This window comes from Passer domesticus, chromosome 24 (assembly GCF_036417665.1).
Source record: "Passer domesticus isolate bPasDom1 chromosome 24, bPasDom1.hap1, whole genome shotgun sequence".
Taxonomy (NCBI): Eukaryota; Metazoa; Chordata; class Aves; order Passeriformes; family Passeridae; genus Passer; species Passer domesticus.
Window position 1 is genome coordinate 3,846,535 of NC_087497.1, and position 27,642 is coordinate 3,874,176.

The following is a 27,642-nucleotide window of genomic DNA, read 5'->3' on the forward strand; positions in this document are numbered from 1 at the left end:
CCACGCCAGCTGCTCCTCTGCGAGCCAGAGCAGGTTCTTAAAGCTGGTTTTGATCATTTAGGGAATGTGGAATCCCTTTGGAGCTGAGCTGCCAGGCAGGTCCAGCACGTCCCTTCACATCCCCTGGTCTGTGTGTGGCTGTTTGTAAACCAAGAGTACAGATGACAGGAAAATAATGAAAGCATTTTTCAGAGCAGATCCTTTTGTCATTCCCTTTTTTTTTAGGTGTTTTTTTTTTTCTTCCATTCCCTGGAATAAAGTGCTGCTTTTAAGCCAGCAAATCTTTCAGCTGTAATTACCCTGGGCATTCAGAATTGAAAATTAAGAAATGGGGGGACAGAGTTAAAACAGAGGGAGGGAAAATAACCATTCATAAAATATATTGAAGATTGTAGGTTTCAAAAATGCCCTCCCCAGGCAGACCTTTCCCATCATGAAAAATTTCAGTCAAGGTATATTAGGAAAGAATTCTTAAAAAATTGTGAGCTTTTATTCTCACAGGTCCCTGTGCTGCCCCCACCTCCTGTACCCAGCAAATGCCACATCCTGGCAAATTCTGTTTTTTTCCCATTGCTTAACAACACTAAAACATTAAAATAGAAAGAGGAAAAAGCAAAATCAGCCTCTGAATCTCCCAATTACACCTTTGGCTGCCCCAAGCACCAGCAGCAGGGGCAGGTCAGTCCTGCAGAGCTCCACACTCCCTCTGCATCCCGCACTTCCTGGGGACCTGTTGAAATCTATTACAGACCTTTGATCTCTGCCTACAGAAAGGATTTTCTGAGGAGAGGAGATGGGATTAAGCAGAAACAATTTTCCCAGGGCACTCTGTGGGTTTTTTTCCCCCTTCTCTGCTTTCTTTTAAACAGAAGATGCCAACAGCAAAGATCCTCACAAGGTTTTGGGACTGTCAGCTCCTGAATGGAATCCATTCCATCAGTCAAATTTAGCAGCTATCAGGAGCAAATACTCAGCATGTGGCAAAAAAAAATCTTGTAAAATGGAACTGTTAAATATTTAGGGCAGATGACAAACAATGTGTCATAATATTTGCAGAGCTGCATTTGCCATTCAATGCCTTGTCTTAGTCAAGGCCCCAATTTTTGGAAGCATCAATGCAAGAGTGAGAAACAAGTTGACTGTTGGTGTTTAGCTACACTGTGAATGGAAAACAGGATTTAATGCAGGTTTCTTATGTCTAATATATGCTACATACCAGGTGGGTATTAACATTTATTAGCTGCGTCTTAGCAATGAATATTGGAGAAAAATTTAATTAACATGCAATAATTGGCATTTTAATTTAGCTTGGCAGGTCTGTGTGCAGCCAATGGGCTCTCCCAGTGCAGAGCTCAAAGAATTGCAAAATCCAGTTTAGCTGGGAAGACAATTATTTTCCCAAAAGAAGAGAATTTGGTTTCCAGCACCCTGTATTCAGTTTGCAGTGAATTTTCACAAATGAACCAGTAGCACCCAGTTTGCACTGGGATAAATGGGAAGAACAGTCACCTGCTTGGAAGAAGCTCTTGTCCCCAAACTGGGGAGGGGGGAAGGAGCCAGCCCTCAGATCTCCAGCACAGAGTAAAGAGAAATCCAGAGTTTTTTATCACCCTGCAGGGTGATAAAAAAACTCTGTTAGAAGCCTGGCACGAGGTGGGATTTATGGGATTTATGTTCCAGTGTGGCCTCACTCCCTGCTCTGCACCTCACCCCTATGGACACCCCAGACCCCTCCACAGGGCAATAAAACCCCACAGAAAACACACTTCCAGCCATGCCACCTCAACCCTGTGTTACACTTCTACAATAATTTGAAGCTTTCAGCCCCATTTTCCCCCATGTTTTGGAGTGTAACACGTGCTCTCAGCTCAAAGCACTGCCATAAAAATGACATTTGAGTGTGCCTGGTTTATCCAGCCTCAGTGGTTGCCAGGCCATTTGCTGGGTTTAGGCTGTTCCAGAGAGGTTTTGGGGAGGGGGGCAGGGATGGGCATGGACTGGTGGCACAATCCAGTCCAGCAGTGGGGTGGCAGAGAGTGGAGGCCGGAATTTACACCAATAAATTCTGGGCAGCACACACACACAAATCTGAGCAGGTAAATAATCCCAGGGAGCCCAGATACCTGGTGAGGAGTCCCACAGTGGGAACAGGACAAGCACAAATAGCCCAAAGCTGCCAGATCTCCCTTTTGTAGAGAAATAAACCTCACAGACCCCATGGGAGCCTGTCCCAGCCAGGAGGGCAGTGGTGGGATGTGGTGTCACTGGGACATCAGCCCTACGGGACTTCTGAGGCTGCCACTTTGGGAGATTTGCATTTCCTGTAAGCTGAATACTGTGTAAATTAAAAGTTTCGTGGCATTTCCCTTGCCTTTATCTTGATGGGAATCTGTTCCTCTGAGATTATGATGCCGCTTTCTTTTTTTTTTTTTTGTAATTAATTGAGCTGCTTTAAAAAAAAAAAAAGCAGCAAGCCCATTTCATTTTAATCATGTGTCATGCAAATTAGAAATTTAAATATCATTAAGAAATCTGTTGCTAACTTAATTTATTTCTGCTGTAGCACCACGGAAGGCTTTTGATCTGAGATTAGCGCTTTGATCCGCTCCCTCGGTCGGGGTTACGCTCCGCCGCCGCGCTAAACGCTCCTCCTCAGATGTCAAACGTGCAACACCAGAACAGCTTGTTCAAAGCATGGCAGAGGAAACGCTGCCAATTAGGCCAAACGAGGAGGGCTTGCAAGGAGTGTGTCTCTAGGAGCCACAGTGTGGTGTTTGTGAGGGTCCCCTTGCAAATAAAACTCACCAGCCACAGTGTGGTGTTTGTGAGGATGAGGGGAGAGATGAATCTGACCCTATATTCTTAGAAGGCTGATATATAATATTATATTATATTAATTATATCATATCACATCACATCATATCTATCATATTACATCAATTATATTATATCACATTATAATATAATATAATATAATATAATATAATATAATATAATATAATATAATATAATATAATATAATATAATATAATTATATATAAGTATATATAATATATATTATATACATTATATATAGAATTATATTATAATTACATATAATTATATAATTATATAATTATATTATATATTATAGTATATATAATATATATTTTACATAATTATATTATAATTATATATAATTATATAATAATTATATATAATTATATAATTCTATTCTATTCTATTCTATTATATATAATATATTATATATATTATATTATATTACATTATAACATGTCATATAATGTCATATTATGTTATATCGTGTCATAACATGTTATATCATGTTATATTATGTTATATCATGTCATAACATGTCATATCATGTTATATTATATACTAAAACAATACTAAAGAAAGAGAAAGGATATACCCAAAGTCTAGAAAAGAATGCATAATGAAAACTCGTGACTCCTCCCGGAGTCACAGCTGGCTTTGATTGGTTGTTAAGCAAAAACAATTTACACGGAACCAATCAAAGATGCACCTGTTGGTAAACAACCTCCAGACCACATTCTAAAGCAGCAAAAACAGGAGAAGAGAATCAGATAATGATTATTTATATTTTTTTCTCTGAGGCTTCTCAACTTTCCAGGAGAAGAAATCCTGGTGAAGGGATTTTTCAGAAAATATCACGGTGACACCACAGCCTGTTCTCTTGTGCCCTGGCTCGTGGGGACAAGCAGTGCCAGCATCCAGCTGAGGATGCAACAGGTCATCCCCAGGAGCAGTGACAAACCTTTCCAGAGCTTCCCTATCTACTGTTCATTAAAAACACAACCTGCCATGTTCCATTAATTCCTCATTTAGTGCGAGTAAAGTGCTGATACATACATTTTAGCTCCAGTGGTTTTAATCAGTTAATTTAACCAGAAGCATTAATAATGTATTGCTTTGCCACTTGACTGCTCATCTGTTAAGCAGCTTATACATAGAAGAATGTCACCCCCTGTGACATGAAGTGCCTAATTCAGAGCAAACGAAATAGGATTTTGCATATTCAATACAAAAATGAGAAAAGAAGGAGACACCGTCTCCTGGGAATGGCTCAACCTGCTGTGACGGGATTTCTGTCCTGGCAGGTGGGAAATCCCTTCTCGTGGGACACTCTCACACTTTACGTGTCTGATTTTCTGGTTGAATTCATTTTCTTGGCATTACTCAGCAAGTACCTGGCTCTGCCTCCTGCTGCACCATGTGCTGGAATCAGAGGCACTGGGAATGCATCTCTGTCCATCAGCTCCCTTGCCAGCCGCCGTGGGGTCCCAGGGACACCCCCAGAGTGACCAGACTGGGGGGCTGTGGCAGGGAGGTGACAGCAGGACTGCTCCCACTCGGGTTTGGCTGCATGATGCAGGGTCACAGCAGCTGAAATAAAAACCTTCCTGGTCACATTTGAGGGTGTTTGGGGACAGGGAGCTCCTGGACACTGGGGGGATCACCCACCCACAGTGCCTGTCTCTCCTCTGAGCTCATGGGAGATTTGAGCTCCATGTCCTGCCTCTTCCCAAGGATGTCAGGCAGCAAATCCAGCCAGGTGTGCTGGGGAGCTCAGGAACACCCAGACCCAAGCCCAGAGGGGCTGTGCTCAGCCCCTGCTTGGCTCCGTTTCTCTTTAGGGCATCGTGGGCACAGGGAAAGCTCCTGGGTGGGCAGGTACAACACGGGCTCCATCAGCCCCATGAAACTGGGGTCCTCAGCAAAAGCAGGTGGAAATGCCTTGGACCTGAGAGCCAGGGAAGCTGCCAGGGTGGGAGCAGCTCAGGGACAGGCTGGTGCCTTTTTGATTTGCACAAAAGAGGCGCAGAGCGAGCCAGACACACCGGCTCTGAGGTTAATCCTCTCCCCCCCGTTCCAGGCAGATCCTGCTCCTGGGTTTTTAGCAATCAGCATCCAGAGCGAGGAGCTCCCGTGGGCAGGGCCAGCTCAGCCCCTAGCCAAGCCCTGCACAGGGGCTCTCTTGCGTGAGGCGTGTTGATGAAGCCTGAAATTGCTTTGGATCCTTGGCTGTGCTGCATCACATTAAGCAGTGCCACGCTGAAGTGACAGGGCCAGTGCATGATCAGCAGCAGTTGAAGGGGACAGGGACTCACATCCTGCCGCTCTGTCAAAACCCAGAACCCACTGACAGACCACAGGAATTATTTTCAGCTCCTTCCCAGAAGGTTTGTCTCAATCAGTTCACAAGTTGTGCTGGCTGCCTTGGCGTGGAGCAGCTCCATGGTCCTGCTGCAGGGCACATCCCAGGATGCTGCCTCTGCCACTCAGGGCTGGATGGGAGCCTGTGGAGAGCTGGGCAGGGACCCACTGCACCTCTCTGGCAGCAAGGGCTTCCCAGGAGTACTGAGGGTTCTGGAAGTGTGGGAGCCCCCAGTGCTCCTGGCACTGCTTTCCTATCTCATCACTTTACAGGGTGGGGTTGTTTCTGTTTGGGGACCAGCTCTGAGGTTAATCCTGGGGTTGTTTCTGTTTGGGGACCAGCTGGCATCAGCACCACACCTGGGGGCTCTGCTGTGTGCCAGGCTGAGCACAGGACCAGCTCCTTGGAGCACACTCCTGGAGCATTTCACTGCAGCAGCTCCCTGGGGGAAGGTGCAAGGAGAGATTTCTTGTGAATAAATCTGTCATTGCTTTCCCATTTTGTTTTGCTGATGTTTATTACCCTCTGGATTTCCTTGCTCTCTCTGCATCCTTATTATTGCACCTGAGACTGCCACAATCCCCCAGGATGGGCAGGTTCTGGGAGTGGAAACCCCATTCCTAGACACAACCTTGTGCTCCAGGGAACTTTCTTTCACTTCCCAGCAGTGTTATCTCATTTCTCTATATAATGCTGCTGTATAAACAGCAGCTCTCAGGGGACCTGGGCCATGACAGTGAGATTCTCCCCACTGGATTTGCCAGCCAAGCAGCAGTGTCAGGTTCTCCAAGCCTTCCCAGGGAGGCAGCTCTGTGAGGAAGACTCTCCATAGATTATCCACTCTCTGCCTCAGGGAGCTGTGGAGCAGCATCCTGCTGGAAAAGGCACTAAATTCTGTGTACCTCTCCTCATATCTGCTAATACTGTCCCCAAAACAGAGTGATTTGTCCTCAGAAGAGGGCAAATCCCATGCCTCAGGAGGAAACAGCAAAAACATTTTATAACCTCAGAGAAAATAAAACACAAAAACACAGCTTTGGGCATGGAAGGGCTGTGAGAGGGAACGGGAGCTCCCGTGTCCCTGAGGAGCTCTGCCAGCTCCATCCTCGGTGAGAGCTGTCTCAAACCAGGTATTTCTTCCCGGATGTCACATGGAAAGAGGCTGTCAGAGCTGTCTAAATGTGTGAACAACACTGTCAGCGGGGGAGAGAAAAGTGTTATCAGAAATAGTTGTTCTTCAAAGCTAAATAACTCCGTGATTTATAAGGAGTAGAAGATAAGAGATCACACTGCACGCTGAGGGCTGCTGAAATTTTCTTTCTGAGAATGAAAGCTGTTTGTTTTGGTAAAAGGCAAAAGAGGGGAGAAATGAAAACCTAAAATCCTTTGACTTTCTTGACTTAGCTCTTGACAAAGCTAAAAATAGCTGCGCTGGCACTGAGCCCATGCAGCCATGTCCTGGGATCACTGGAGCAGTGGAGGAGAGTTTCCAACCCATTGTCCAGGTGTCATTTACCATTCCCAAGGTTTTCCAGCATCATCCCTGGGGACAGAAGAACGCAGTGCAGTCTTACTGGATACAGACAGAGCTGGGCCTGTTCTGATTGCCATCAATGGGATTTTTGGTGTTCTGTGGGATCCAGGTTTTACCCTGAAGAGAGGCTCAGTTTTTGCTGCTCTGAGTGAGAGCCTCTGTGGTTTTCAGCCAAACTTCCCCTTCTGCCTGCCCAGCCCCACTACTGCTCCTCTGGTCTAGACCCTAAGGGAGTTTCAGCCACTTGCTCTGGAATCTCATTTCAGATTTTGAAAACTCCTCACCTTAACAGCAATATCGAGGTCATCAAATAAAATAACATAAAACAGTCAGACGTGAAGCTGATTGTAATTAGTGTGTTTTCCCATACGCTGGCTGACATTCTCCAGAGAGCAATTAGTCTGCTTTAAGAGTAAAAGACAACTGAATAATTATTTAACCTGCCTGGGATTGATTTTAAAATCCAAGAAGTCAGATATAATAATGGATTGCTTCATCAAAAAATATGTAAAATAAGTGATAAGCCTTCATCAACAGCTTGTGTGAGGCATCTCCTACAAGGCTGACTCCCAGTCCTAGATCCCACTGCTCCAAAGGCCCCCCAAACATGGCATAAAAAGGTTTCCAGGGAAAAATATCTGTGCAAACAAAGCCAACCTGAATTGATAAACTTCAGTGTGTGTTGAACAGCACCTGATGCTGCAGTGGGGAGTCCTTGGGCTCTATTGACTGGTCAAGGAACATCACACATAAATCAGGCAGCAAATCCTCTCATGAACCTCAGGAGGATGTCACAAAGCATGACCGACTTTGCTACGGACATCTTTTATCTCCCTGCCAAGCCACAGGACAGGAAGAAAGAAGGAATGAGAAGCTGAGACCTGCACACACAGCAAAGAGTGGGAAAGGCCACGAGCCCCAGAGAGCATCCAGTGATCTCCAAGACATGGGAACTAGCTTCCAAAATAGGTTTAGAGAGGGACAGCAACACTAAAGGAGCTCCACTTCTACTTTCTTGGGTGGGATTTGTCAATATGAGGTGTATAAAAGTGGAGAATTTTGTTGTGAGCTTTCCACATCCATCAACTCTCATCTCTGAGAGTGAAGCCAGGTGAGGTTTCTGCCCAAGGCCCATGGGGGAACAGCTGGAGCTGCCCACAGCTGTCCAGCCCTCAGCAGCAGATTTCCCAGCCCTGCTCCTTCATCTCTCCTGCTGAGGCTTTCAGGGCACTCCTGGGGTCCCCCAGCCCAGCCATCAGCCAGCTGATGTCACACCCCTCGTGCTCTCAGTGCCACGAGCTGAGCATCTCCATTTTGCTCAAATGGAAGAACTGCAACAATTATTTTCATAATTAGCTGGCTTTGCAAATTAATGCCAGTTATGCTGTGTAATCATGATGAAGATTATGCATTAATCAGCTGTTTCAAGCCAGTTATTAGGCTCTTTAAATAAAGATGGGAGTGAATGTCTCTGAAGGAGCGGCGTGCGGCCAAGAGGGATGTGAGGATCCAGAGGGGTGTGCCATGCACAGATCTGACATCAGGTGCTCCCAGTCTCCCCAATTTCTGAGAAAACACCAGGCTGGGGCATGCTGTGGCTGCCCTCAGCACCTCAGGGAGATTCCCAATGCCCCAGAGTATTCCTGGTGTGTTCCCAGCAGTGGGAAATACACAGAAACACATCCCTGCTGCCTGTCAGCTCTCTCATCACCTGGCCCTGAGCTCAAGGTGCTGGGTGGCTGCACAGAAAATTCTTTCCTGCCAAAAAGCCTATTATATCCAGCTGGATGTCTGGAATGGGAATTTATTTAGGATCAAGCACCAATAATCCACATTCCCAGCCCTTCTGTATTCTCTCATAATAAGACATGCTCTAATGCAACTTTGAAAGTGCTGGGCTGGGAGAAAGCCTAATGCCAGCTAGTGGATAATCAATGTTACATTTACCACTTATCACTTCAGGATGATACTAAAAACCAAAAAAATCCCTGGCTAAACAGTCTGGACAGTGAAACTTTGAACAGAGAGATGGGGTGAATCTCACACTCACTTTAGTTTTGTTTATTGTGTCTGATTTGATTTTGTAAATGAACTTTCTTCTGCCCTAAGAAACTTAAGTTGAGCTGCCAGCATATGCAAACTTTGATATGGATGAATAATTTTCTTTGCACCAGTCAAAACCCAAATGTTTTGGCATAATCCAGTGAGAATGAGGCACGTGGACAATTCTGCTACACTCCTGCCTACGCTGCTCAGTGTTCTGGACTGAAAACCTGCCCATGAGTGAGTGGCTGAAAATCACGTGAGACTGAAATGACACTCCAGAATGAGCACTCAGCCTCTTCTTTCTTTATTCTTCTGCCTATTACCAAAATTAGCACTGAGTTCAGTGGGTTTTTTCTAGCAGAGACATGCAGGAAACAGCTCAAACTTATTTTATGTCTGTGAATGGAAATTAATTCCCACCCTCGCTTCACAACTGGGGACAGGATGCACAAAGACTGCAGAGGGAGAGGAGGAAAGGGACTTGTGACAATCAAGGGGAGCAGAAACTCAGAGGCTTTTTGCAAGTCCTTCTGCTTCCTTGCTGAGGACATCTCCAGCCATCACTCCTGTGCTTCACCCATGGCTCTGGTCACACTCCTGGGAGGACACCCAGAGCACGGCCATCAGCCAAGTTGTCAGCTTGGCTCTGGCCAAACTGGAACTCCTGGCTAGCACCAAACTGCCACAAAACTACAGAAAATGTGCTCAGGCTGCTGGAGGAGGATTCATGGCATTGCCTGAAAGCCAGCAGGGCTCAGCAGACATCTGTTGTCTACAAGAAAACATTTGAGGACTATCTTAAATTGAAGAGGAAGGTTTTTTCCTTCTGCTAATGAACCCTGAGACCATCTGTTACCAATTGTACTTGCTTATTTCGCTCATCCATTAATTATTTTGCTTTACTTTTGAATAAGATAGAGCAAGGTTTGTGTCTTTCTGTGGTTCTGTGAGGGGCTCAGGGTGGCTCCTGCATCTCAGAGACAAGGACAAATCATTACATAAGCCATGCCTGCACCAAGTCACTCCAATTAGAGTGGCTGTCAGTGGGAACTGAGGACAAGACTCACAGACACAGAGCCAAGAAACCCAGCGATGCTGTGACATGAGCTTGCTGCCCTTGGGGAGGTGTAATGGCATTAACAACTTTTGAACACAGGAAAGCTTCATCCGAGATGTGCATTACTGAGCAGAGAAGCTGTAGGGTAGGCAAATCCAGAACTCTCTGCTGGTCTGAATTAAAAACTGGGAGATCTAAACATGAGGAACAATGAAAAAGGAGAATGGGGCTGAAAATGGCACTGAAAATAGCCAGCAGCACTGCCCTGCCTGTCTTCTGTGCAAGGACCAGATGGGTGATGAAACAGGAGGATTTCAAGAGGAGGGCAGTGCCAGTTTTGTACCCAGTAACTCCCCAGAGCACAGACCATAGGCAATAAGCCTGTCCACTTCCCATGGTCTGGTCCTAAATTTTTATGGGAAGCCACTTATCTAGCTCGTAAAAATATTGCAAGACTTTAAACCACCTGTTACTGCCCCACAAAGCTGCCACCCTGAACGTTCTCATAGACCAGAATATAAGAAAAACTCAAATCTTCACATCTTCATTTCAGTGCAGGACAGGTCCTCAAGCAAGCCCTGCTCCACCTGCAAACATTCCAAGAGTTTTCTCATCCCTGCTGCATGAGTTTGTCAAACAAGCTGTGGCTCAAGGGTGGAATTTTTTTGTCTTGCAGGAGGAATCTTTGAGTACGCAGATGGCCCCAACACGCAGGTGATGAGTGCTGAGGAGCAAGCCTTCAGATTCTCCGCCAACATCATTAACAGGAACAGAACTTTGCTGCCCAACACAACCCTGACCTATGACATCCAGAGGATACACTTCCACGACAGCTTTGAAGCAACTAAGAAAGGTAAGAGCAGAGCAAACTTCTGAGCAGCTTTGTGGCCATTTATTCAGCAGAAGAAAGGTCTGGTTTCCAGACCAGCAGCTTGTTCTGTCCTGCTCTCACCAGTGATCTGGATGAGAGCTCCTGCTGGAGCTGACCTTCCAGAGGCATTTTAATACAAGGGGAACAACTACCTTTTTTGCCTCTGAAACCTCAGAAAACTCCTTTCAGCGTTTGCTCTAATCCTGAGCAAAGGGCTGGAGGCCATGCCTGTGTTTGTGTAGCTGCATCCCTGGCAGTGTTCACATCCATCCTGTGGATGTTCTGTTCTCTTAATAACAGTCACTTTTGATTACTGGATAACAGCAGCACACTTGAATTGCTGAAGGGGAGGGACTGCACAGCAAAGGCTGTGAGCTGGTGACCTGAGGGCTCGTGGAGTTTGATTCTGGCTGGGGAGAAAGGAAACCTGCTGCGTGAGCTGGCAGCTATTGGAGGGACATCAGCAGGAGGGAGCTCTCTGCTCCCAGCCAGCCCGGTGACCCCCTGTCCCTTTTCAGATGGTTTTGTGGTGGAGGCTCCCTCAGAGGGGTTTGGCACTCCTCTGTGCCTCTGCCAGTCCCTTTTCAGATGGTTTTGTGGAGGAGGCTCCCTCAGAGGAGCTTGGCACTCTTCTGCACCTCTACCCACTGGTCTATACCCACCTGGCATAAATCATTCTCTCTGTGCCCTATCACTGCTGCAATTAGCCAATATCAGTGCTGGGTCAGTGCCCACAAGTGTTTGGGCTGTGCCCATAGCTGTCCCAGGCTTTGCTGACATTCCTTCCTTGCCCCTCCAGCCTGTGACCAGCTTGCTCTGGGGGTCGTTGCAATATTTGGACCTTCCCAAGGCTCCTGCACCAACGCTGTCCAGTCTATCTGCAACGCCCTGGAAGTGCCCCACATACAGCTCCGATGGAAGCACCACCCTTTGGATAACAAGGACACTTTCTACGTCAACCTGTATCCTGACTATGCTTCCCTGAGCCACGCCATCCTGGACCTGGTGCAGTACCTGAAATGGAGGTCAGCCACCGTGGTGTACGACGACAGCACAGGTGGGTAAAGGAGGGGCTCAGAGAAGGAATCCTGGAGATTTTCTGTCCTGGGTCTCTTTGGGAGCTTTTCCAATGAACCCTCTCGAGAGCCAAATGATGCCCCGTGCACTGATGAGTTCCCAGAGCTCTAGACAGGGCTGTGGGAGGCCCTGGGAGCTTTTAAAGCATTTCATTCACAAAGCTCCAGCAAGTGGAGCTGTGAGCTGGCACAGGGTCATGGGGGGGTTCATTGGCATGGGGTGACCATCTCAGCTTGGCTCTTTTGGCACTGTGGTGCCCCTCTGCAACAGAAAAGCCCCTGTCCACAGCTGCCATGGAGGGAGCAGTTCCCAGCTAAAACCAAAAGCAGTTCTGGAAAGTTTTTTTTGTTTTCTGGATAATTCTGTAACACAGAGCTGGCAAAGTTCTTCATGTAAGGAAAGCTGTTGATGGTTAAACAAAACAAAGTGCTGCACAGCTCTAGATATAGACCCCCCCAAAAAAAACAAAAGCCACATTGGATAGCCTGTCCAACCTAATTTCACTAAACCAAATGGTTTCTTTAGGGGAGGGCTGATGAGAACACAGTTTGACATTCCTGTTTTGCAAATGTGGGTCACAGTATGTTCCCTTTGTGGCATATTCTAATGTGTTTCTTCTGTGCAGAGGGACACGCTTCTCTCTTCCCTCTTGCATTAGGCATCTGCTGAAATTCTCCTTGCAACATCAGATTCCAATAATTCCTGCTCAGCTGCGTCCACCATGGCCCTTTGCCTTGTGCAGGAAACAGAAATGAATTCTGAGGGTAGTAGGAAGTTACGAGTTGTGATTAAGTGACCGTTACGATCTACGCGACTCATAAATCCAAAGTGCATATCCATTTTTTCCTTTTGCTGGTGTGCATGGTAAATATGCAGATTTTAATTTGTTGTGCAGCTGATTATCACATCCTGTCCTTTCTCAAGGGCACATCTGCTTAAGAAAATTCTCTGTGATCCCAGAGGTGTCTGAGGTTAGGACCAACCTGCTGTTCTCCCCTTCCTACTCAGTGCAGGGACCCATCCAGCTCTACTGGCTGCAGTGGTGGCAGGGAACCACCAGGAAAAGCCATTCTGTCCTAGAACAGCTCCTCTGGGGTCAATGGTTGACACGTGGCACCTTGGCTTTGATTTGGCAAGGGCCTTTTGAAGGAGGGATGGATGGATGGATGGATGGATGGATGGATGGATGGATGGATGGATGGATGGATGGATGGATGGATGGATTGGGGATGGATGATGGATGGAATCATGAATGGATGGATGGAATCATGGATGGATGGAATCATGGATGGATGGATGGATGGATGGATGGATGGATGGATGGATGGATGGATGGATGTCAGTCCTGATCCCATTCCATGGAGAACAGGGGAAGCACTGAGCTGCTGTGGCCCAGCACTGGCTAAGGCAGACCTGTAACGCTGTGGGTTTGTCTCTGTGTGACACCTGAAGGCCTGATAAGGCTGCAGGAGCTCATCATGGCCCCGTCCCGCTACAACATCCGCCTGAAGATCCGCCAGCTCCCGCTGGACACCGACGACGCCCGGCCGCTGCTGAAGGAGATGAAGCGGGGCCGGGAATTCCGCATCATCTTCGACTGCAGCCACCTGATGGCAGCTCAGATCCTCAGGCAGGTGAGCAGGGGGCCAGCAGGACAGCAAAGTGGCTGCCCAGGAGCCCATGGGTGAGGGGTGGCTGTGATGAAGAGTGGCCCCACCCTGGGTGCAGCTTTCCCTTGGGCCGCAATCCACAGCTGCACTAAAAGCTACAGCATGTCCATCCTCCAAGGACTGCTGGATTTCTACAGAAAATAGTGTTTTCACTGAAAAACTGGAAGTACCAAAAAGTGGCTGTGGGTGAGAAGAAACAAATGTTGCAGGAGGAGAAGGGGCTGTGCTGAATGCAGCGCCCAGCCCAGGCTGGTGCTGGACAATTCTGTGGCTCTCCCTGCAGCTGCACAGCCCCAGCCTTCTTCCCTCTTCCCCCTTCTCCCTTCATTCAAGCTGGCTCTCCCAGCCAGGAGGGACTGCATCCTCTGTCCTTTCCCCAGCAGCGTCTGCAGTTCTTGGACTTTAAGCCAGATGTCAGTGATTTTCCATTCTTTTGGGCTCCCTCCTTTCTTCCTCCACAAGTTCCTCCACTGGAATTCTTGCAGCTCACCCCAGCTCCTCCTCATTCCCGAGTTCCTTTGGGATTCAGGGTCAATGTGAGGCAGAGGAAAAGGCTCTCACAGAGATGCTAAAAACCAGCTGGTGGAAGTGTTTCTCCTATCAGCCCAGCACAACACCACCACACAGACTAAATAAATCCCTGCAGGGATGAGAAAACAAGCACAAGGGAAGAGCCTTCTCCTGCAACCTGCATGACACAAAATGAAGGAAGTGCTCAGAGAACTTGGAAAGCCTGGGAGGGATTATTATGGGAAGCAATAGAAGGGGCTCATTGTCTCCTGCCAGTTATTTTCCTGTGCTGGTTGTGTTTGGTGCTGCTCACTTATTATACAGTTTATTATAGTTTATTGTGCCATCTGCTCAGCTCATCACCGCTGGTGCAGAGTGAGGAAGATGGAGGAGAGGGGGGACTAGGGGAGACAAGTCTCTCTAAGTCCTTCTGGCTGGGTTTGTGTGTGTGTGTCAGGGTTTTGTCAGGACCTGAAGCCATGGATTTCAGCTTAGCAATAAAATACTGTGTATTTTTACTCAGGGAAATACTGATGTATTTTTCAGAATCTGGGAAGTTGCACAAACTCAAACCACAGCCTGGCTGCTCTCTGCATGCCTGGCCACTCTGGTGTGTAACATCAGGCAGGTTCAGAGCAGTGCATCACGACCTGCAGGTCACCCGCATCTGCTGAAGACTAAGAGCTGTAGAAACCTCATATTTTCCTCACTTTTCTACCTAGCAAGAAATCCATGCCTAGAAGTGCCACTTTTATTTGGGAAACAGCTCTTTTCCGCTGAAAGTACGAGCTAGGCAAAGCCATCTCCTGGAGGAGGGGAGTTTGCTTCCCTTCACAGCGGCAGAAGAACAATGCACAGAACAAATAATGGACTGAAAAAAACCCAAAACAACCCAATGAGGAAGGCCCAGGATTCTGTTAATGCCAGAATTTGTAATAATAATATTTTATTGCTATTATGTGTCTTTTGTAACATTTTGGTCAGTACACCAGTCAGCTCTGCTGACATTTGGCTGGACAGAGTCCCTGGAGTCTCTTGGCCTTGCTGCCACCCCCATGGATGGCAACAAGGTTCTCACAAGAACCTTGCTAAAATTTCCACTCCCTGATACTGATTTTCATTGCACATCTTCTGAAAACACAGAAGGTTTGAGCACCTGCAGCCTGTGCTGGCTGAGCAGCTCTGACTGAGCAGTGCACACACCATCATGCCAGTCGGGTTTTTGCTCCCCAGGGATTCAAGATTCCATGCTCCCACAGCACAGCACTGATCATCTGGGCAGGTTTTTTTTAAACTGGAGTAGTAAAAAACACCAAGGATTAGTAATCCGTGAGTAACACCACATGAGGCAGCACAACTGTACAGAGATTGTCACCTACTGCTCCAGCCTGGGTCCCTCGGTGAGCAGACATCAAACCATCTATTATTTTGCCCTCTTGGAAAACAAGTAATTGTAGAAACCTATCACAAAGTGAGTCGTGCTTATGAGGCTTTCCTGTTCTACCCCAGATTCTCCATCCTTCCTCAGTTTTGGTCCCTTGTTGTCGCTCCAGGTCTGTTCCCAGGCTGTCCCGAGCAGCCTCTGTGCTCTGCAGGGCACAGCTGTGCCTGTCAGCTCTGACAGAGCTCCTGCTCTCATCCCAGCCACTGCCTGTGGCTTATCCACCAGGATGATCATTTATTCATTTCCCCACAAACCCAGATGCATCCTGCCCCAGGCTGCCAGTGCTGGGAAGCTGGAGCTTCCTTCTGACAGCAGGTCTGGGCTCCTCAGCTATGGCCAGAGTGATCCAGCCATAGAACGTGAACTGGGATCTCATTATTTGCTCCAGACTGGCTCCCCATCACTAGCTGGTGCTTCCCACACTGAGGTGCCATTCCCTGCTTCAGGGTGTGCAGGAGGGGAGAGCCACACTGCAGCCCCCAGGATGCACTGACCAGGCAGGGACTGGGGGACAGGACGGTGAATGGCCACAGGGACAGCCCCCAGACTTTCAAAAAGCTACTTCCAGAGCAAGAAACCTGGGGTGAAATCACACTCTGGAGTCACAATATCTAGGCTTGCAATCCAGATCCTTTCCTTTTCCCTTGTTTTTTGACATCTCACTTCTTTTCAGACTGTCACTTCCTTCCTCGGAGGTAAATTCCGCCCTAGTAATTTTAGCAAAAAACCAAGGGAGGCAAACATTTCCTGGGGGGACTTGAAGTCACTTTCTCATCAGTGGGGATTTTAAAGTGCTCTTGCATGTGTTTTCTCCAGAAAACATGCTCACACAGTCAGCATCCCAGCCAAACAGAACAGGGATCTTCCTGTCACCAGCCACCAGTTTCAAGGTCACCTTTCTCATAGACTGAAAAGTGCTCCCCTCCTGTTGTGAAGGGCATGGTCATCCAGCCAAGGCCCCTTCAGCCCATGGTTGTCCTCTGAAAGAGCTTCCAGGACAGTCTGTTCTCTCCAGTGCTCAGTTATGCAAATCCCAGCAATCTGCAGGAGCCATCCTGCGTGTAGGGGCTGGCAGGGAATCTCAAGCTGTGCTGGCCAAGGGCCCCCAGGACCCTGATGCCCAAAAGCTGAGGCACAGGGGATATTCCCACTCCCCATCCTTGTGCCTACACCTTCACTGACCCATATTGTATTTGTGGGGTGCCTCGATGAAGGCAGGAGTGATGAATCTGACTCCATGTTCTCAGAAGGCTAATGTATTATTTTATGATACAACATTAAAGAATACTAAACTAAACTATACTAAAGAATACAGAAAGGATACTTACAGAAGGCTAAAAAGATAATAATGAAAACTCGTGACTCTCTCCAGAGCCCTGACACAGCTTGGCCCTGATTGGCCAATAAGTCAAAACAATTCACATGAAACCAATGAAACAATCACCTGTTGGTAAACAATTCCAAGGCAGAAAAACACAGGAGAAGCAAATCAGATAATTATTGTTTTCCTTTTTCTCTGAGGCTTCTCAGCTTCCCAGGAGAAAATTCTTGGGTGAAAGGATTTTTCAGAAAATACGAATGTGACAGACTTCTAAACCAGGCCCTAAATCAGGATCTGACTATTGTGCTCAGGAAGGAGAGACAGAGGCAGGAGCTCCATGTATTCACTGCACAGATGGGACTGAAGGTGGGGATGCAGAACCCCAGAATTACATGTGTCAGAAATCAAAACCCTTTCAGCTGCCTTCTCAGCCACTACATGGATGTGTGACTCCAGAACAGGCTATTTATGGTCAGTCTGTACAGGTTTTTGGGGGGTTCTGTTCATGGTTTGGTACTGGAGAAGGAAAGGTGACCTCCTCTCCCACAGCCATGCCAACAGAGCCTGTGGCCCTGGAGGATCCTGCACCCATGAGCAAAGTGCCACAGTGCCCTGACACATCCAGGGACACCAGAAATGCCACCAGCTCTCATGGGAGCTGGACACTGAGGCTTTGCCATGCTTTCTGAATGGTTTGAGGACCACAGCTCTGCTCAGCTCAGCACTGCAGCATGTGCCTCTTGCTGATGGGCCTGGCTTAACTGCTCCATGGCCTCAATCCTGAATGCAAACCTGGTGTTTCCAGTTTCTTAACTGCTCCATGGCCTCAATCCTGAATCCAAACCTGGTGTTTCCAGTTTTTTGACTGCTCCATGGCCTCAATCCTGAGTCCAAACCTGGTGTTTCCAGTTTCTTAACTGCTCCATGGCCTCAATCCTGAATCCAAACCCAGCATTTCTGTGTCTCTCCTGCCACATTTACCTGCGAGCTCTGAGTTTTATGCTGCATGGCTGTTATGTTCTTGTCTCCCTTGACTAACCCCTTTTCCCTCCTCTCCTTAAGGCGATGGCAATGGGGATGATGACAGAGTATTACCACTTCATCTTCACCACTCTGGTAAAGTACCTGGCTGTGCACAAACCTTGTGCACACTGAAGGGGGGTGGGATGTGAGGGGGCAGCTGGAGGGATGGGTGGCTGATCCTGGTGTGCCCTGCACTGCCAAGGGATGGGAATTGCAAGGAAAGGGGAATCTTGGAGCCTGCCAGGAGGAGAGGACAGGGCTGGGCCTGGCTGCAGGTCAGGGTCAGACCCCAGTGACCTGGCTCTACCTCCCCTGCTCTGCAGCACTGCCTGAGAGCTGTCAGTCCTCCTTTGCAGTGCACAGATGTGGGTTCTGGCTTTGTTTTCCCTCCCAGTCACTTTGATTCCAGTGTAGCTCCCCACACAGCGACAGTGAGCACAGGGAGAGTGCAAGGCTGCAGCCCCCACACTGGATTTGGTGGGACCCTGATGCAGCAGGAGCTGGGGATGAGCACCCAGGACCCCTCTGGAGCCAGGAGCAGCCCTGCTGTGGTCCCAGCTACAGCCCTGCAGGTTTAATTTCCAGGAGGGGAGCTGAGCCTGACATTAACTCCCCTCTGTTAAACACAGGCCAGTCCTCTCTGACTCCAGGAGGCATTTGGCTTTCCTAGCAGGGTCACTTTTGTCTCCATTTAAGATTCTATTGTCTAGTCTACTGTTGAATTTTGCGTGATTTTGAAAATCTAATTTATCTTTTTGCCTTTAGGAAAGAAACAGACTAAACTAACCCTTAAAAACTACAAAATTTATTTTTCAAATGCAAAAGACATTTTAATTACCCCTGCTGCCATTATCTATTCCAGGCAGCTTTAAGCATTTCCCAGATAACCTCCTATTAATCAGCCCCAGCTGAGCCTGGAGTACATTTCATGTGTAGGTACAGCCTGGAGGTGGGAAAAGAGGAATTATAATAAATTAATAGATAAGCAATCACAATTAATGCCACTTTCCTGAAATAACAGTTATATCATGGGAAAGATATTTTAATCTGTCATTCCTTAAGGCAATGTTTTCCTAGCTTGCAATGCCTGTGCTTCAGCTTCCCCAGTACGAGACCCATGGGGTGCTAATGAATTAGTCTATTATGTTATACTGAATGTTTCTAAAAGGTCCCCAGTCAATACTGAGCACAGTGTATCAACACTTGGCATGAAATGCTTCAACATTTTGCTAGGCAGCACGACTACAGTTCACTGACTCCAGCATGAAGAGCCCCATCAGCCTTTTCCACCCCAGGAGGAGGAGCAGGAGGAGGATCTCTGGTCTCTGTCACATGCAGATTTTACACCCAAAGCCCAGCAGGGAACACCCCAGGTCTCCACCCTTGTGGGGGTGTCTCAGCTGTCTGTGAAATGGGGCTTTGCAGCCACAGCCAAGCCCTGCCAGATCCCAGGGCAGAGCTGTGGGGACACTCACCCACGGGCAGCAGAAGACAGGGATGCCACCTTTGCAGCCTCCCACTGAGGATGTGGCATCTCTGAGGATCAGTCCCCAGCATTGCTGCCACCACCAAGGAGCCCAAGCTTGTCCTGATTTGGGGGAGAGCATCACAGGAACACTGAAAGCAAAATTAAGGGTGGAGGGGAGAATTAATCTGCAGTACAGAAAATAATGAGTGAAAGGGAATGTAGATGAGGTGGAAAATAGAACCAGATGTTTCAATTTGTGGCTGTGCAGGAGCAGAAAATCCAGAAGAAACTGATCTGATGATTCCCATCCACACCTCCCCACGTCCTGACACTCAGCTGGTATTCTGAATTATCCTCTGATCCCAGGAGGTGATAAATCAGGCTGCAGCTGAGATTTAAACTGGAACCAGAGAGGGATCGGATGGGAGGTTGGTTTCTATAGGAACTTGGTGAAAGGAAGGGTTGGTGGGGAGCAGCAAGGCAGGGACAGCACCCAAAATACCAGTGGGATCTGAGAGGTGGCCAGGGCTGGTGGTTTGACACGTGGGCAACAGAGACCATGGGGTCTGGAGCTCAGGGATCTGATTTGTCACACCCAGTCACATTCTGAGGGGGATATCATCAGCTTTAGCAACCAAAAATTATTTCCTCACAAAAATTTCTGGAATACAAACTGAAGTGTCTGATTAAAAATGAATCTTGGAAAAACAGACCCATTCCAGCAGGTCAGGCACAGAACTGCTGTCCCCCCCCCAGCCAGAGACATGAGCACCTGTCTGAGGTCAAACCACTGTATTTGCCCTTAGCTCCCTTAAGTCATTTAAAAGTCAACATTATAGCCTGGTTTTCAGTGCCCTTTAACAGAACGTGCAGGTTTGCACTTGCAATTTTTCAGGGTTAAAAAACAGCCCAAAAACCCAACTGCCACTGTAGGGTGATTAATGATTTGGTCCCTGCTGCACCTGCGGGTTTGAGCACTGCATCCATCAGCAGTGAGCCCTGGGGCTGCAGAGGCCAGGGCCAGGCTTACAGAAAAGATCAAACCCCCAAAGAAGCTTATTAAAGCAAAACAGCCACAAGAACCCTCACTCCCCCATGGAGAATGGTGTCTCAGTTTCTGGCAAGTGCTGCTGCTGCTCTGCTTTGCTTAGGGCAGCACACGTGGGACTTTGGCAGTCCCCTGTGGGCTGGTGGGTGCTGCAGGTGGGGGGCCCCACAGTGTGGCTGTGTCCCACCAGCACAGAGCACAGAACAGCCCCAGCACAACCCCAGCACAGAGCAGAGAACAGCCCCAGCACAGCCCCAGCACAGAGCAGTGAACAGCCCCAGCACAGCCACAGCACAGAGCACAGAATAACCCCAGCACAGAACAACTCCAACACACAGAAAAGAGCAGCCCCAGCAGAGAGCACAGAACAGCCCCAGCACAGCCCCAGCCCCAGCACAGAGCACAGAATAACCCCAGCACAGAACAAGCACAGCACACAGAATAGAGCAGCCCCAGCAGAGAGCACAGCCCCAGCCCCAGCACAGAGCACAGAACAGCTCCAGCACAGCCACAGCAGCTCATCCCATATGAAGCTCTTCTTGAGAAGCCCTTGTGAGAGCAGGGAATGTCACATATTCCTGCTTGTGAGAGCAGGGAATGTCACATATTCCCCCCCACGCTCCATTGCAGACTTGCGGTGTTGCCTTTCCACCTCCCCACATTTAAACTGCCACGAAACCCTTGCAGAAGTTGTTCAGGATAAACACTGATGAAATATATCCCATCCAACAAATGGTTCACCCTGACTGCCATCTCACCACTCCCTCACTCCCCCTCGGGTGAGCTGCTTGGCTTTGGGGAGCAGATCAGCTGCCACATGCTCCTGACGTGCTGTCTAACCCCAAACTCGTTGCTGAGCACTGAAGCTGGAATTCAGACACGTGGAGAGCCAAGAGCTGCACCACAGCAGTGCTCCCCAGTGCCTCCCAGTAGCCCCAGTGCCCCTCGCTGCCTGCCAAGCAGTGCTCTCAGGCTGGCAGCCAGCAGAGCTGAGCACTGCCTGGCTCTGGTTTTCACATCGTATAAAGGGCACCCTCATTCATCTGCAGACTGTGTAGGCTGGTCAGAATGTCAAGAAATGCGTCTTAGTTCCTCTTTGATAGTCTGCAAATTGGTGTTTTGCATTCAGAGTGACTCTGTCATCCGCAGCACCCTGTTGGCCTCAGCACTGCCAGCAAATCCTCCCTGGAAAGGCCCATGGGAGCTCCAGAGACAGAAACTCTGCCTTGTCCCCCCTCCCTGGGTCACAATCTCTTTTTTCAGGGTTGCAGGCAGTGATTCTGTTTTTCCCCCCACAATCCACTCTCTTTCTTGCTGGGTTCTTTGGCTCTTTGGTAGGAGTTCCCTTCTGCTGGGTGTGGGGGAACCTGCACATACGGCACCCAGATTCCACCAACACCTACAGCCCTCTGCAAGCACCACTGACGGCAGCAGGCAGCACAATCCTCTGAATTCCTGAGGGATCTGTTCTCCCTCCCACCTTCTGTGGGCTCTGCTGTCTCGCTCCAAACACAGACATGAACCGACGCAGAAAACTCAAACAAAACAAAGCTAAGCAAAATGTTTAAACCGGTTTCTCTCTTTTAAGGATCTTTATGCATTAGACCTAGAACCATATCGCTACTCTGGGGTGAACCTGACCGGCTTCCGGATCCTCAACGTGGAGAACCCACACGTGTCCTCCATCATTGAGAAGTGGTCCATGGAGAGGCTGCAGTCGGCGCCCAAGGCAGAGCTGGGGCTTCTGGATGGTGTGATGATGGTACGGGCAGTTCAAACAGGGCACAGGGGTCTGGGCAGCAGGGCAGGGTGGTAAGCAAGGCAGGAACAGTCAAATATCGATGATATTTTCGCCCCCGACCAAAATGTGACTCCATTTTATCAGAAGGCTAATTAATTGCTTTATTATACTATATTATTCTATACTACATTACATTATATTACATTACATCTAAACTGAATCTGCCAAGCACTCAACCCTGCACATAACTGCCCTGAATCTCGTGCCTGTCACCGACAGTCCCAACAGACACACACACTTGGCCCTGATAGGCCAAGGAAACAAAACGCCATCACTCTGGATAAACAATATCCATTTTGCATTCTACTTTTGCACAACACAGACACAGCAAATGAGATAAGAATTGTTTTTCCTTTCTTTGAGGTTCAGAGAATGTGAAACCCAGAAATATTCTTGGGAAGAATTGTGCCTTGCTTTTCTCTGTGAAGAGAAATATGGCGACAATTGAGGCCTAAATGTTACTTTTATTGGTTTTTGTACCAGTAACAACTCATCCCAGGTGTCTGCCTGGAGCTGCTTTCTTGCATTCTTCAACAACTGTCCCTCAAAGTGTGGGTGAAGCCCACACCCCACTGCTGTGGTGACACTCCTGCTCGGGCCCAGCTGCCAACAGATTGCCACCAGAGAAGGCAGGTAGCCAGGACATGTCCCAAAGAGCTCCAGCTGCCCCCGAGAGCAGAGGGACACCAGCTCCCAGGGCTGGGAGCACAGCACACGGCCAGGCTGGGCCAGGCGCTTTGCCGAGATTGAGATAGGGGAAAGAGCCAAAGTGGCCAGAGATGGGCTGAGCTGCAGCTTGGATGACTCCTTTAGGGTCTGATGGCAGCTCTGCTCTGCTGAGTTACTGCTCGGAAGGTGCAGCACCTGCTCACCCACCTGCCTTCCCTGCCAGGCTGTCTCTGACCCCCGGAACTGCTGACTGGCTCCCTCCTTCCCCCTCCCTTTAGATCTGCCAGAGCCAAAGTGGCAAAGCCTCCCAGACTTTCACCTTGAAAAGGCTCCTCAGAGCCCTGCTGTTGTGGTTGCTGTTAGGGGAGAGACCCTGTCATGTTTTGACCCTGGCACAATGCCAGGGCCCCCATGGAAGGTGTATTTCCAAAATGGTTACTGTGAGATGTGACCCGGAAACAGAACAAAGCAGGCTCCAACTTGGGGATGGAGGGGAAAACACAACATTTTATTAATCTACAACATAAGAGACAAAAGGGGAAAAAAGGAAAAAAAAAACCACACATAGCAATCCACAATGGAATACCTCAAAATACATTCCTCCTCCTCCCCTCCATTTTCTCCACAGAATGAAATAACACCATAGATTTCCACCCCGTCACCATCTCTCAGCTAATCAACCTTCAGTCCATCATCACCCCTCAAATAATCAACCCTGAAATCCATCAGGGAGAGAGGAGTCTTCTTAACCTACGACAGACCCCCACTGTCCCCAGGCTGCCCAGGGCTGAGCCCCTCTGTGCCTGCAGCAGAGCTCAGTCCCCAACACTGCCTCTCCTCCCAGCCCCTCTTTGTCCTCTCAGAGGGATCCTGCCTTTGATTCCTGTTTGCCAGGTGTCTATCCACTGGGGCCCTGGACTCAGCTGGGCATTACAGTCTGTAATTCACCATGAAATTGCATGGACGTATCCTTGCCTCCCCTTTCCTCCAGCCCCAAACTCACAAACTTGTCCCTGCTGTGGTCCACACCCGCCCACGGATGCAGGTGGGGCTCCTGCTCTTCATGCTTGGTTGCTGAGAGAAGGGAAGGTCAAAGGGATGGCTGCCAAGGCTGGAGGATTTTCTCCATGGCTACGTCCTGTGAGATGTTTGCTCAGTTATTTGCTGTATTATTTTGTTTCATTGTGGTTTATTACGCTGCTGCTACACTCACATCTGTTTCGTGCCTCCGTGAAGCCAGCAAATAATGTATTTTCACTAGGAGGTCTTACCACATCAGAGTGAAAAATAAATCCAATTCTCTTGATCAGTGTTTGGATGTAAGATAGGGCATCCCAAATTGAATCTAAAATGATCACATTATATGGGGGAAAAAAGTTCTCCCTAGTTCAGATCACTGAAATGCTAGAATATGTTACAAAGCCATGAGGTCCTGATTTTGGTGACAGCTTGTGTCATTTTTGGAAAACTGTGTGCCCACAAACATCTCTGTTTCTTATTTTCCCATGTATAAAATAGTGTAGAAAATATGTTCTCGTACATTTTTTTTTACACTCAGACAAAACAGACTCAATAAGAACACTCTGTTACTACCTTCCACATTTAGAAGCCGTTGCCTCCCTCTTTGACACCACAGCAGGAAATGTGCAAGAAACAACCCGAACAGCCAAACGACACTTCCAGAATCGCTGATTTTAGACAAAACCCCGAGCCTTTGATCTAAACAACCAAGGAACCACCAGGGAACACAGACAGAGAACCCCTGGGGCTGGCGGGGGTAGCTCAGAGCGGGTTCCACCTTTTCCTACGAGCCGCCACGGCCACCAGCGCTGTCCCCTTCCCTTTAGACAGACGCTGCCCTGTTGTACGACGCGGTGCACGTGGTGTCCGTGTGCTACCAGCGCGCGCCACAGATGACCGTCAACTCCCTGCAGTGCCACCGCCACAAGGCCTGGAGGTTCGGCGGCCGCTTCATGAACTTCATAAAAGAGGTAAAAGCGTGGTTTTGTTCGACTGGAAACGTTCCCCTGGAGGAGTAGCGGGTGGAGGCTTGGCAGGTGCAGGGTTAGAAAACTCCCTGGGCCAGGAGCTGTGAAGCCCTTCGGTGCTCCCACTGATGCCTCAGGATTTTAGCTTTTATATTTTTCATATATTTGTAATCCTGCAGTTCTTTAGTGTATAACTCCAAACTCCACTCACGGTGGGAGCTGCTGCTTTCCCATTTTGGGCAGACACAACAATTCCTCTGCAGGCCTGGCAATCAAGGACACCTCACTGCCTCAGGCCCTGAGATGGAAACAAAAAGGAGTTGGGTGCAGCAAACTTGGGGTAAAATTATTTCACTACCTGAAGCTATAATTGGAATATGAACCCGCAATATGCAAATGCACCAAACTTATAAAAGTGTGAAAATCCGTTGTGATCCATTTTTTGGGTGTAGCCCCTGTGGCGGAGGTTTCATCTGCCCAAAATATACCTGAAGACCCTTCCACAAATATAACCCTTTTTATTCTCTTAATGTTGCCTGGCCTCTGTTTTTAGGTAGCCCAAAAAGGCATCAGCAGCACCGCAGCCCCGCGGGAGCTGCAGGGCTCAGCACGCAGCTGTGTTTGCTCCAGCTGGGCACAACAAACATTCCGTGTTTTCCCCGGCTCCCGGGGGGCTCCAAGGGCTGCACGTCCCACAGGCAAACCACCTGCACGCCCAAATGAGCAAACACGAGCCTCCCCAGGACTCCAGGGTGGCAAGGCTGGGAGCAGGCTGTCACTGCTCCTCAGGAATTAATGAGGGGGAGCCAGAGGAGGGTGTTTACTGGGAGAAACGCCAGTTATTCCCCCTGGGAATACATTATGCCACCTTGATCACACTGGGATATTTCAAGCTCCCCCAACCATAAAGGAAGCACGTTTCCCAGTGAGCAGCTTGCACAGGGCTGCTCAGGGGAGAGATCCCCAGGCTCAGCTCCCCACTGCTGGGATGGGATGCTGAGCAGCAGCGTGGCATTCCTGCAGGAACATCCTCCTCAGGACAATGGGACATCCAGCACTGTCCCCAGGGATTGGAAACCTCTCTGTCCCCCAGCTCCTGCTCTGCTGGCACAGAGCACCTGGCACTGGGGGTTCCATCACCTCCTAAATCAGAGAGATTCATTCCCGGGGTGCTGCAAAATGAACAGTGGGAAAGAAATTTAATAACATGGGGGTTTTTTTGTGGAATTGAATTGAGGCATCTTTACCCCAAGCTCCTGCTCCTCGTCCCTGTCAGACCAGGCTGTTCAGGATCTCAGTCAGCCAAGCACTGAAAAATCTCTGGGAATGGGATGTCCCCAGTCCCAGTGAGCACCTTCCCCGTCCTTATGCTGCCAAAACTGAAGCAGGGCACCAGCAGCACGTGGCCCCAGACTCCTGTGCCTGTTTCCAAACCTCAGATCTTGCTCGCATGAACTCATTCTTGGCCTCTTCTGCTCCAGTCTCCCTCTGGAAGGACAGAGGGGAGCATTCCCAACATTTAAGCTTCCACACACCTTGGAAGCACCAGCGAGCTGGTGCACAAAGGGATTTCTCCTGGCTGGAGCCGTCCCAGAGCCGGCTCCCTGCAGCCGGTGTTTATCAGCACTACAAGGATGAACGCAGCTCACAAGGATGCCGTGATAAATGCAAGTCGTTTTCTACTGAGTCATCACGTCCTGCAACAGCTGGTGAGCACAAAAGGTGCAAACAGAAATTGTAGCAAGGACTGCAAGAGAGTGAAGGAAATCTCCAGCTCCGTCTGCAGTCTGAGCAGCAGCAGAGGGATTATTAATTAATCAGGCTCTTTAGGGAGAAAGAACCAGCATAAGGACTAATTAAAAGAACATACAGTGGAGGGCAAAAGATTATTTATGATACTGAGTAACAGCCCTGCTACTTTTTCTCCCTTCCACAGGCCCAATGGGAAGGATTAACGGGACGCATTGTCTTTAATAAAACCAGTGGTTTACGGACAGATTTTGATTTGGATATCATCAGTCTCAAAGAAGACGGCCTTGAAAAGGTAGGCAGGGTTTGTTTTATCTGCATGTGGCTGAGGATAACGCTGGTGCTCAGCAACAGAGGAATGGTTGGTGCTGTATTGATTCCAGGTTTCTGGGGTTTATATAAAAGGATATTCACTTTGTGGGATTTCTCAGATCCTTTTCCATGCTCAACCATGACTCACTCGCCCTGAAGCCAGTGCGTGGGATTACAGATTGCAGAAGTGCTTGTGGCACTTTCCTGGGATAGTGGAGGAAAAAGAAACTTTCTGAACATCCATTAACCCCTCCCTGCCCTAATCAGGCAGGAATGACACCTGTCCCACTCCCTCTTGCTGGCCTGGCTCACAAACCCTCAGTTGTTCTCTGAGGAGACCACAGCACTGGAGATCATCATCTGGAGTCATTTCCCACTATGAAATTCCCAAGTCTGGGGACAGCCCCAGTTTGTTACAGCCTGGAATTTCCAGGACGATGCACTGGGTATTTTATTTATTATCTAAGGGACAATAAGGAAAAAAGAGAAGTGTGGCCTTGCCTGCCTGGCTGGGGGTGTCATGAGGGTTGAGAGCATGAAGACTGCAGCCTTAGGTCCTCCAAATTAGTGCAGATCTCCTCTGGGCACAGTAAAACCATGCTGATGTGCAAATCTGATCCCAGGTGTGCCTGGGGACTTAATTTCCTTCTCTTCAATTACTTAAAAAAAAAACAAACTTAAAATAAAAAGGCAACACACACACAGCCTTAAAGCCCTTAGAATGCAGGTTTCAAGGTGAAATCAGCTGCTGACAAACAGAGCAGCAAGTGGCTGGAGCACAGGGAGATGTGATTTCCAAGAAATTCCATGATTCTGACTACTCTGTGAGCGGCTCTGCATCCCTGTCCTGCTACAGGTGTCTATCACCTGTACAG

The 27,642-nt window shown here is 48.5% G+C and overlaps 1 protein-coding gene across 2 annotated transcripts in view; it reads left to right on the forward strand.

The window, feature by feature from the left end:
• GRIK3 (glutamate ionotropic receptor kainate type subunit 3) overlaps window positions 1-27,642 on the forward strand; it is a 116,657-nt gene that overhangs the window by 53,813 nt on the left and 35,202 nt on the right. For both annotated transcript variants that reach the window (XM_064398689.1, XM_064398688.1), the window contains exons 2-8: window positions 10,493-10,669; window positions 11,487-11,744; window positions 13,217-13,398; window positions 17,772-17,825; window positions 21,837-22,010; window positions 24,566-24,709; window positions 26,643-26,750. In XM_064398689.1, the coding sequence (XP_064254759.1) occupies window positions 10,493-10,669; window positions 11,487-11,744; window positions 13,217-13,398; window positions 17,772-17,825; window positions 21,837-22,010; window positions 24,566-24,709; window positions 26,643-26,750 (1,097 nt within the window). The remainder of the gene's footprint in view (window positions 1-10,492; window positions 10,670-11,486; window positions 11,745-13,216; window positions 13,399-17,771; window positions 17,826-21,836; window positions 22,011-24,565; window positions 24,710-26,642; window positions 26,751-27,642) is intronic.